The following is a 12,417-nucleotide window of genomic DNA, read 5'->3' as shown; positions in this document are numbered from 1 at the left end:
TAATATGGAGAATTAGATTCAAAATTTTACCCAAGTACATAAAATAATTAACAATTTTGAGATTCTTTGGTTCAATGCATTTTTTAAGAATTTATAGGCCATCTCATTCTCTCCACTCTACCAATAACGTTTATTGGAAATACCCTCACCTAAGTTTGCTCACTTAACTGAAACAAGGGATCAGGCCTTTTCCGTGGCAGGCCCATTCCTATGGAAATGTCTTACAGAAGACCTTAGAGTACTCACTGGTTTGAAACAGCGTAAAAAAGAGTTGAAGATGCTTTCCTGCCATGAAGCTTTCACTTAAGACCAGTGTGCTCCAACGTTTGACTCTCAAGGTACTTTGCCTTCCTGCTCCAGATTACTTTTGTTTTTGTCTATTTACTATTTTTTTATATTCTGTATGATTGTAGTGTCAATTGTTTGTAATTATTTGTTCCTAAGTTTTAATTTGCAACCCGCCTCAATCCATGGGAGAGTGCAGGAAATAAATGAGACAAAATAAATAAACTATCCTTTTATTTCCTCCAAATATATTTTTGATTACTGTCTTTTCTGCCGGCCCTCCCCACTGTGCCCCACCGTGGTCATAAAACCATGGAATCTTTGGAAAATAAGACTGGCTGTGTCCTAAAGCTGATTGTATTGTTGTTTATTTATTTTTAAGAAAACCAATGGTAAAAAAAAAAAAAATGTCATCAGCTATGCGACCATTGTGATTTGACATTTAATCGCTCAACTTTATCTGATGCTTGAAGGAGAGTTAAATGGGAGAGAGGTGGAGAAATGAAGTGAACCATTTCCAAAATTGTGCTCTTTTTAGAAGACCTGAGAGGGAGAAATGACAGGAATACCTTGAACTTTGTCTAGAATGTAGGCTCTTGCCCCCTTTATCCCTTCGGCATTATCTGTAAAGTAGGGATGTGAGGTAGCGATCAGCTCACACACCAAGACCAGCTCAGCTATAGTTAATTATATTGCTGAGATGTTGATATATCAACTCTTCATTGTTTCCATTGATTGGTTGTACTTTTTCATTTCAAGCTCTCTTCATTCCATTTCTCCCCCCATCCCACCCACCTCCTGCCAAGAATTCCCTCTCAATGTGCTGTGTCAGAATGTTCTAAAGCAACAGTGACACCTCTGTTGCTCAGTGTACACAGCTTGGCTCTGTTATTTCTGTTTATTTTCTGCTTGTCTCCTTTTGTTTAATTCAAAGGTATTTTCTTTTGGTTTTTAGCCTGCTTTCCAAAAGAAAAATGGTGTATGAAATCGCTCTGTGTGTGTGTGTGCTCCCCTAAAAGCATTTTGACTTGGTGTCTTGTCCACACCAAATTTTAAGGACATGCTAGGGGGAACATAACTCCGACAAAGGTGGTGGTGGGCTTCAGATATTTGCGTGGATTGCAAATGTGCATATCCTGAAAGAAGGTTTTTGTAATTCTGGGTGGAACTTCTTTTTAGATTTTTTTTTTTTTGCTTCTTTAGATCCCTAATGAACTCCAGGTTTGCCTCAAAAATAAAGCAATGCAAACAAAGGCCTCCCTGTAGTAAGGTGCGCTTGGCTGTGTACACATGTTAATGTGCAGTTGTTCGCAAATTAATAAGGAGATAAGAGCACAGAAAATGTGTGCACAAACTTGAGTAAAACTGTGCACATGAATTAGTGCTGCTTCATGCAAATCCCATGTTAATCAAGGCATTAGCTATTATTACCCAATGCAGAGATGTGTGTAGGCTTAGCTCATATTTTCTTAGCACTATAAATTTAACTCCTAGTCAGAGATGAAGTAAAGTTTCTGGGGATTGTGTTAGTCTATGGGGCTGGACCTGGAGTCCGTGGTCCTGTACTCAAGATTTTTTCATGGAAGACACTTTGTTCAAAAATAATGTTTTCTGTGCGTAAAACATGTTTTATTACTATGTTTTATGCGCGATTACTAGCGAATTTTAAAAGTCCTACATGCGCCAAAGCAGGGAGATACGCGCATGTCTTGGGCCAGCACACACCGCACGGATTTTAAGAAGCGCTCATGTATGCGTGTATCTCTCAGGACGCGCACAAAAAAGACATTTCAAAAAAGGGGCTAGGGCATTTCGGGGGAAGACCAAGAGATGTATGCGTAAATACTTGCACCCACAAGCACACGCCAGCAGTCCCTACCACGTAACATTTCTCCTGCTATTGCTGGCGTGTAAGACAGAAAAATCACCGATAGTCAGCAGGGTTTTTTGGGTCTGGTCTAACTTTAAAACTATGGGGATTAGGAAATACTATCCCTACACTAGGCGAACTGGGAAAAGGGTAAGTCGTCTCAGTACGCACCCCTTATAAAATTACCCCCACTTACACAGTAGAGGCAGCATTTCCATGCATCTGTATAAAATTGAGCGCACATGTACGCGTGTACAGCAGATTTTGTACCATTCGTGGATATGTCCATTGGCACAAGCTGGCATATGCACGCACATATGCGCACGCATGTGGGTCTTAAAATTCACATCTAAGCATGTTTTTGTGTGCATATTTTTGGGTTCATTTATTAGTTACCTGTAACTTAGTGTACCATTAGCTTACTGAATCGGGACTTAACTCATTTTAACATGTGAGTAAAGAAAATGTGCACTGACTTCAGCATGCATTTTTTTACTCAAGTCTTAATATTTATTTATTAGAAATTCTTATTATACCGCCCATACAATCGGATAGAGATCTAAGCGGTTTACATTACAGCAAACCGTACATTATTTTTCAATAGTAGAGTAATACAAGAACAGAACAATAAAGTAATAAAAATAATAAAATTTGGTTATACAAATAGGTAACCATAGAAATAATTCATGAACAAGACCTGAACGAAGATGGCTAGCGATACATATGTGCTGATAGTGGAATTGTTTAAAAAGTGGGCAGAAGTGATATTTCTTCTTAAACCACTGGTGCTTCTTTGTACCACATCTACACATAATAGATCTTGTTCAAAGCAAACTGAACTCGTGTACCCCAAAGTAAGTACAGGCCAGCATTTTCATTTCAAGTTCCACTTCTGCAACTCTTCCCAACTCTGCTCTGCATGATTCCCCCCAAAACAGGTCTGGTTTTCAGAATATTCATACTGACTGCATACAAAGTATTCAGTGATATGTATAAACTCAGCATATTGCATGGTGATAATGAGTAGAACCACTTTATTTTGTGTGTGTGGGAAGGGGCGGGGAGGAGTTGGTATAACGATTGACCTATAATTCAGGAGATGTCTTGAGCCATGAGTTCAAAACTTGTCCTCTGCCACTGACCCTGAGTCGTGAGACTCTAGGGAAGTTACTGTATCTCCCTGTGCATCACACACCCAGTCAACAAGATTGCAAAATAGAAACCTTCTAGGGGCATTCTTTACCTCTTCCCATCTCTAGCACACATAGCTCTCCAATGTCACCGATCTCTCAAAGACCTCCTACAAAGAAAGCCTCCCCTCCAAGCCAGCTGCACAATTCCCTGATATTAGGCTTGCCCCCTTGATGTCAACCGTATGTTTTTCCAATGCAGCGCCATCTATTACTAGGTAACGTAAAGACTAGTCAGCTCTCTTAGCAGAGTGGTTCCATTAACCGTGCAATGGCATACAAGCAGCAGGACCGGGGCCCCACAGGGAAACTGGCACACACATGGGTACTTCACCACCACTCACCAAATGCCCTGTGAAGAAGGTAATTTTCAAAGGGATTCACATGTAAAAAAGTTCATACTTGCAATTTTATAAACATGAAAGTAATGAGCATATTTTCATTTCACACATACATTTTACTGGGGGGAAAAAAGGAGCAGTCTGGGGTAGCTTAGCAAATATGCATGGTTGTTACTATTGTGTAAAAGATATATATGTATGCCTTTCTGATCTTATTTCTACACTTTAATACCCGCTAATTGACTCACACAAGTGAAATTGGATTTGTCTGTTGTCTGCAGTTTTTGAGTGGGAGGTTTGGAAGAACTGCTTGGGATTCAGGGTGACAGTGCTAGAGGGTCTAGGTGACTGATGGAGGAATTGTCAAACCTGCTGGTTCCAAAACTTGCACATGCTTTAGAAAAATATCTGCCTCCATGTTTATTTGTACAGTGTCATGATTATTTTGCCACTTAAAATATACGCGTGTGAGTAGAGAAAGTATGCATTTTCTTGCATTAGAAATATCATATGTACTGAAACATTCGCACATACTATCGAAAGCAGAAATACAACGGTATTTTATAAATTGCAGCTCCTGCCGCACAATTTATAAATACCAGCATTAATCTCCACTTGGCCAATTTTCAAACCTATCTGTAATACAGCATTTAATGCACATAAATAGATGTGCCAAGACTAATGTTATGATTCTGCTCACGGTTTATGATTCTTGCGGTCAGGCAGCAAGAAAAGGTGAGCAGCCTCTCACCTTTTCTTGCTGCCAGTTGCATGCTCTCCTGAGCTCTGCGGTGATCGAAGCCGCCATCACCCACCTGTGCGGCCTGGAAGCAGCTGACGCCGCCTCCATCGTTCTGCTCTCGCAGCCTGGTGGCCGCCGATGTCTCCCCTGCACTGGCATGTCCCATGTTGCTTAGAGCCGTCGCCGTTCTCCAGCTTCCATGTGGCCAGGAGGCCACCAACGCCAACCATCTTCCTCATGCGGCCTGGGGGCTGCCCTTGGATGGTGCTCCCATGCGGTCCGGAGGCCGCAGCCGACACCATTGCTGTCTCCATGCGGCTGGAGCCGCCCCCAGCCTTTCTTCCTGCGGCAGGAAGAAAGGCTGGAGCCGCCCCCAGCCTTTCTTCCTGCGGCAGGAAGCCGCCTCCGATGCTGGGCCCTGCTTCACGGCCTAGTGCCACTACCTGCTCTAATCTGCAGCAGGGAACGCCTCTCTCCAGAGATCCTTCTCCTGCCTATTTAGGCACGAGGCTTGCGCTCCTTCAGCCTGTTTAAAAGGCCAGCTGTGGGCAGTCTTCCTGGCTCGTCCTAGTGATGCAATCAAGGTGTTTCCTCTTCAGCCTACAAAAGGGCTCAGCCTTCAGTTCTTCGTTTCCTTCGCAAGGAGCTGCCTGCTCCTAGACTCGTTGTTCCAGCTCTTCAGTCCAGGGGGCTCTGAAGTCTGTCTTGCTTCTTCAAGGCATTCTGTTCTTCGTGGGAATTCCCTTGTCTTCATTTGTGGTTCCTGGTCCTTCATCTTCATCTTTGTTAGATGTCCTGGTCTCTCGTCAGATCCCGTGTCTCCATCCTCAGATGTCTTCGTCCTCAGATGTCCCCGTCCTCAGATGTCTTAGTCCTCAGATGTCTCCATCTACAGATGATCTTGCTTCCAGATGTCCTGTCTCCCCTGATGTCTCTGTTTTAGATGCTCCTGTTCGCAGATGTCTTCCTCTGAAGTAGTCCTAGTCATTAGACGTCCAGTTGTTCCATCCTTCGGTGCCTTCATGATGCTCTTGATTTAGTGCCCAGCAGGTCCGAAGTCCGGAAGGCTGGGCGTTTGGATGTCCTGTCTTCTAGTGCCTCCTCGCTGCTCTTGTTTGAGTGCCTTGGAGGTTTGAGGTCCTGATGTCTTTGTCTTGGATACCCCAGATGAATCTGCCTTCAGATGTCTTTGTCTTCGATGTTTCTGATATCCTGTCTTCAGATGACCTCGTCAACTTGTCTTCAGATGTCCCGCCTTCTGGTGCTCACCTTTTCTGGCTCCTCTCTTCGAAGCCTTATTCTCCGATGTCTTGGGCTCCAGCTTCGCCTAGCCTCCGGCGGATTGTGCTGTCAGTGGAAAACCTGAGGGCCTGCCTGGCCACTGAAGCCTCCTCTCCAGCTGTGTGAGTTAGCGTGCTATCCAGATTCCACTCCATCCTGAGGTTTACCTTGCTGTCGTCTGTCCACTCATCGAGAGTCCTCGTCTTTCCTCAGCCTTGACGTAGCCATTCCTTAACCTTGTCTTAGCCGTGCCTTCTTGCCTCATGTTTCGCCCGACCATGTCTCCAAGTACCTCTGCCCGATCATGTCTTCAAGTATTGTCTGATCATGTCTTCAAGCCTTGTCGTCTGACCATGTCCTCATGTGTCTTCGTCTGACCTTGTCTTAGAGTCTTCGTCTTGTTCCACTACCATCGCCTGTCCTCGACCTCTATCCGTCCTGATGCATTTGCCGTTCCCGTACGGCAGGTCCGAAAGGGCTATCGAGTGGCCAGAGGGCTACCCCAGAGACCAGCATTGCATTGTTGGGTCTCTTCTGATGCATCAGGTTCGGCAGAGGTCAGAGTCCCTGGTCTTCAGCCTGTCCACCTGTGCTTGGGCATGTCTCACCTGCCTCGGTGCTTCTACGGAGCTCTCTGCAGTTGCGCTAGGTCCAAGGGCACACTAACCTCTCCAGATTTGGGACCGCTCCCTAGTACTCCCGCATCAATTAATGCTGGTATTTTACAAATTGCATGGTAGGAGCTACAGAGTTTATAAAATACCTCATATTTCTGCTCCAGAAATATGTGTGTATGTTTCAATACACGCAAATATTTCCAATGCAAGAAAACACATACTTTTTCTACCTATGTTATAAACATACGTGTGTATATTTTATTTGCAAAATAATCATGACACTGCACAAATAAACACTCAGAATGAAATGTAGAGACAGGTATTTTATAAAGTATGCATTTTGAAAGTACTTACTTGTGTGTGTGTGTATTTGGCATCACCAATTTGCGCAGAAGTTACATCAGTTTTCAAAGAGGACTTACAGGCATACAGTAAATCTGCTTCAAAAACTATCCCGGCAAAACTATGCACACAGATTTACCCCTGCTATGTGGTTCATTCAGTTTTGCCAACAGAATTTACACACACTTTTCAAAATCAAAGTATGTGCAGAAGTCCGAATCCCACCGACGCTTTTCTCCTATGCACATAAAAATACAGGCCTAGGAGTCACACAGTTTTCTAAAGGGCCATTTCTGAGGGGAGAGCACCTCTTTCCCCACAGAAGTTCCTTTCAAAATCACCCTCTCCAAGTGCAGCCTCTATAATTAACTCACCTCATACCAGGTAATTGATACCACTACTTCTCAAGCTTCCCAGTTTCTTCTTTAGCCACTTCCCCCAGCCCTAACACAGACATTTTATTTGTCTGATTTTATTTTATACTATATGTACATAGTAATAAGTAGGTAGAGTCGTCAGAAAGGCAACCATTTAAAGAGTCAAACATGTAAGGAAATCTACTACACAATTCTCCTGTTGTTCATAGTTGGCAGGGTTTAAAGTTATCGCTGTATGAAATTCAACCATTTTAATAGGAAACATAAGAGCAGAATTGTATTCTTTCACCAGAAGTCATAAAGTATTTGTCATTGCTAACTTATTTCAGAAGACTTTTGTAACAATGTGCAGTAAAGAGTATCTAACCAGAATCATGTGTTTTAAAGTATTCAGTTACAGTATTAATGGTTTGCATGTCTCATTTCTTTTATTTTTGTGTTCTAGCACAAAACACGGGAACCTCCACACTGTACAGAAATTCCTATGGGGCACCTACTGACGATATCAAACACAACCAGGTAAATATATTAAATTGAGACTGAATTTTAAAATACATTTTTAAATCATTTGAATCAGAAAACGCAAGGTCAATATTCAAAGGGTTTTGTCAGGATAACTTTTGTGCTTGTTACCTGCACAAAATTTAGCTGGGCAGACAAAGAGATGGTTCTGGGGGCATTTTCACTTCATCTGGGCAGCACTGATATGCGAATGAGCCTTAACATTAAGACAACTATCAAAAACTACACCCAGGTTTTGCACCAAACTTGAAAACTTGATTTCAATGTTTAATAATGGCAAGGAGCTAGTGTTATGTTTTTCTAAACATATTGCTTCAGTTTTCCGAGCATTCAATAACAGATGGTCCCTAAGCATCCAGTCATTAATAAGTTGAGCACAATCTGTAATATGAGTTAGGATAGCTGACAAATTCTTCTTTATGGGAAAATACATTTGTCGATGATCTGCATAATGTCTAAAGGTTATAGACTGTGATTTAGGCAAAGAATTCAAGGGTCTCATATTTATTTATTTATTTATTTTTAATTTTTATATACCGACCTTCTTGCATAAAATGCAAATCAGGCCGGTTTACATTGCAAACTGAACAAGCAGGAAATATAATTCCTTAGTCGGATACATAGAACATCTAGAATTAAAAATGTAAATGCAAACTTTATATAAATGTTAAACAAAGCTGTGGCTAAAACTGAACCTTGTGGAGCACCACAGGGAGTTTCATCCCAGGAAGAGTAACCACCTTGCAAAAAAAACTCGCTGTTTTCTTAACTTAAGGAAAGAGCTAAACCATGCAAGAACAATACTATTAATCCCAATTGCTTCAAGTTGGCAAAATGTCAGTGCTAAAGTTAACTGGATAATGCCAGAGAAAAAAATAAAATAGGGGCACCCCGATTCCCCCCTCCCCCAAAGATAACGACAAGTAGTGGGCCAGTGGCGTTCCAATCCCCTACATGAAAAAAATGTGGTGGGCCAGATCCCCACCTTCCTCAAAAGTATGCATCAAGCTCAGTTGAAGGAGGAGAGCCTCTTACCTTCCTCTTGCAGGGCTGAAAAGGAAGCGCCAGTTATGTTGACAGCTGACAGCACCTTTTATTTACTGCACTCCAAGGAGAATAGGCCAAGCCCCGTTCAGAACTCAGTACTGAATGGATATTGGTTCCTTCCCTGTCAGTGAGTTCTGAATGATGATTGTCCCTTTCCCTGTCAGTGAAGGGACCAGTTCCAACTCAAAACTCACTGATTTTACCACACCAAGTTAGACAAATAAAGGGAGGACATTTTGCTTGGGTAAGCTCTATCTGGCTAAAACCTGGTTTTCGTTGGGTAAATCTATTGAATATCAATATCTTCATCTGTAACTTTCAAGCATAGGTAAGTTGGCAAAAACAGGCTTAAGTTAACATCAATTTTCAAAGCTGATTTATGCAGATAAGACCTTTTTGAAAATTATCTCATCAAATCTATCTGCAGGCAATTACCACCTGCTACAATGTATGCAGAAATGTTTGATGGATATTTACTCGCATGCTTTTCAAAATCCACTTGTGGGTAATTAATTGCAAATCTCTCCCCAACTCTGTCAGCCCCAGGAATGCATCTGCTTAATCCAGGTAAATCTTCATGCGAACAGGACATATTGTATAAATGTACTGGCTTGTTCATCAGGCAGTCTTTAAAAAGCCCATTCCTGCAGGTCAAGCACTCTTTCACCTGTGGAAACTGCTTCTGAAAATCCCCTTCTCCTCCCCTCCCACAAGTATATGGGTATCCACAACCAGGATTGAAACAGTCAACCTGCAACTGACAGAAGATTCACAGTTTGGAGGCAATTTTCAAAGCTGCTTACCCGGTTAAAATGACTTGTCTGAAAGTCGTCCTGCTCAGAGACCTATAAATACACAAAGGCTGCAGGCGTACTCTCAACCAGGATAAAAAGGGACATTCCCGGGGTGGCAGATGTTTCGGTTGGGCGAAGAAAACAATACGCCTACCATTTTACCCCCTTCACTCGCCAGCACAGGTAGCAGGAGCAAAATGGAGGGAGGGGCACCTTTCGCATGCACATTTGATACTTGTTAATTTCACAAGATATTGCCTGGGTAGTTTCTTTTTGAAAATTGGCTGCAAAGTACACGGGATCAAAGTAATCGCATATTTTACAGTTACGCGGGCTGCTCAAAGTGACCACACATTGGTGTGAACTGCAAGGGTATGTTCCCTTTGAAAATCATCCAGCAGAATTACCCGCACACATTTGCACTGGCTAATGAGTTTGGATGGTTCCCCCCCATGGAAAATGCATGCAAGCTTTTGGAAACAGAAGTGTGCATGTAAGTGCCAATCCCTCTCCAACCCGCCCCTGGGAATGCCTCTGCTCCCTGCAGGTAAAAGTACACATGTTCGGACCCTGTGCTCCAACATCTACCTGCACATTGGGCGGGCAATTTGTAAAAGCATCATTGCTCCTGGAAAAGCACTGTTTTACCCACGGAAATGGCTTTGAAAGCCATCCAGCCTGCGGGTTAACACTCTTTGTAATGTACCTAACACAGAGCGTGTGGCTAGAACCTACGGCTGGATATAATTTAAGAAGAGCTATGTAACTCATTTAATATATGCAAGTAAACTTTCTAATGTTTAATATATTGCAGAATAGGGTAACTTTTTGGTTGCCTTTATGCAGAAGTCCAATATTATCATTAACCCTAGGCTAGCAACCAAGTTGATTTTATACAGAACTACCAACTTTCAAACCAAATTTGGTTTAGTTTTCTTCGCAAGGGAAAGGAGTGACGGATTCTGGTGGGGGTGGGGTGGGGGAGGGAAGTTGCAGGGGAAACCAGGACACTTCGTACTGTTAATACCCTTTCCCCTCACCCTTGAATTCTGTCTCCATTCCCCCTTTCATAATGTTCTCTGCCACCTCTTACTCCCGGATTTCTCTCATTCCAATATAATTGAGATTACCAGCCTCACATAGACTGCCCTTTCCAGTCTTGCTACGGTGGGGGTCATGCAAATGGTTCTTCGTCCGTAGGTGGAACCAGCTAGTCATGCACCACCCACCTCCACCCAGCAGCTAGGCTGTTCATCCTTCCTGCCGCAGGCACCTAAGTCTCTCTTGGGATTCTTCACCTCCCCTGTGAAAGATTGGCGTTCATTGTAGGACCTTTGGCAGACCCAGTGTGTATTGTACTTTTTCTTTAGCAGTGAGACAATTTTTATTAGCTGCAGCATTTTTAGATTTAGAATATTAGCTGTTTACTGTGCTAAGTTGAAATCCTCTAGAAGGAGCGTCTCTGTTAAAATGTGGCATTTGCAGATACCACCTCTTGAAATATAAAAACAGAGGACACCTATTCAGTGGAGATCTCTTACCCTGTTAAAATAATGTGTAAAACATTTAAAAAGCATGATTCTTAAAGTGAGACTAGCCAGTGCCACTGCCTTTGCCTTCTAGACTACATGAAAGTTGTCATAACTGTTAAAAAGTGAGAGAAGAAGAACAGGTGACATCCCCAGCAGAGAAAGATGGGCATCTGTCCAAATAAGCACTACACGGAAACTTTGAGAAACCTTTATAAAGCATTGAATATGTTTATTATTATTCTGTTTTAAATTCATTTTCCATTCCATCTATTCACAGGTAGCAAGCATTCTTATATCTCTACCAGAAGATAGAAGCAGGGTGGGTGTTGGCATCCCTGCATCAAATCTGACTGTGAGTAGTGCCAAAACCTGGGGACAATACTCTATGAGAGACTGCTGTAAAGTATGCTGAAGTCCAGTTCTCTGAATTTACCATAGGTTTTCATTACTGCCATTTAACTTGTCCCACTGGCTTCTAGTTCTAAGAACTGACCACAAGCATGAACTGAAAAGTGTGATCCCTCAAGATCCTCTCTTGAGGGATCTTGTTTTTGAATTCCAGCAGGACCTTCTATATCAAATAAGTATTGAACCAAGGCATTTCTTTCAAAGGTAAAAAGCAACTTAGTAAGGCAAAGGCAGGCAACTACAATCCTCGAGTGCCATGAGCCGTTGGATTTTCAGGATATCCACACTGAATATTCATGAGATGCGTTTGTTGCACCACCTCCACTGCATGCACTTGCATTTTGTGCATGTTCATTTTGGATATCCTGAAAACCTGATGGGCTCGCGGCACCTATGGACCCCGGTAGTAAAGCTTAAAGTTGTCTCCCTTTCTCCTGCCTATTTGCAAGGATGATTCCTAATGCCTAAATGTTATAGCCCCCAGAATGCCCCTAACAAGTTAACTGACTAGCTAAATTCTAGTCAGTTAACTTATTATCAGTTAGAATTTAACCAGATAAGTACCCAAATCTTCATTTAGCCATGCACCCTTTCCTTCCCATGGGATTTCTTTCCCAGCTCTGGGGAGCGATTGAGAGGCCCTGACAGGGTGGAGAACACTCTCTCTCTGGAGTGGGCTAAGGGCAGATTCCTCTGTAAAAATAAATTGTGCTAAGGACTTCCAAAACAAGTCTAATGTCCATATCTTGCTTATGCTCCAAAAAAACCAAAATTTATTACAGAAATAAAAAAATAGCATTAGTAAGAACATTCAAGTTAAATCACAGAACTATCTCAATATCCATTTTACCTGTTTCATAGACTTAAAAATCTTTACCCACACCATCTCTTTTCTTCCTCTCATCCTTCTCTTCCTGTTGATTCTTTCCTCCACCATTCCTGAAGTCACTCTTTCCTAGGTCCTCTGTGGTTCTGGATACTACCACAACATTATTTCCTAAATACTGTCTCTGCTTAATCTCTTCACCCCTTTCCTTACCTTGGGCTACCCACTGAACACCAGTTCTTC

At 42.4% G+C, this 12,417-nt stretch overlaps 1 protein-coding gene across 1 annotated transcript in view; it reads left to right on the top strand.

Moving 5' to 3' along the window:
* The window catches only part of CTNND2 (catenin delta 2), a 2,320,710-nt gene that overhangs the window by 2,300,295 nt on the left and 7,998 nt on the right, over window positions 1-12,417 (top strand). Inside the window, 2 exon segments of the mRNA XM_029590042.1 lie at window positions 7,491-7,564; window positions 11,218-11,292. Coding sequence (XP_029445902.1) covers window positions 7,491-7,564; window positions 11,218-11,292 — 149 coding nt within the window.

This window comes from Rhinatrema bivittatum, chromosome 2 (assembly GCF_901001135.1).
Source record: "Rhinatrema bivittatum chromosome 2, aRhiBiv1.1, whole genome shotgun sequence".
Lineage (NCBI taxonomy): Eukaryota > Metazoa > Chordata > Amphibia > Gymnophiona > Rhinatrematidae > Rhinatrema > Rhinatrema bivittatum.
The sequence above is the reverse complement of the archived record's forward strand: the minus strand, read 5'-3'. Positions and strand labels throughout refer to the sequence as shown.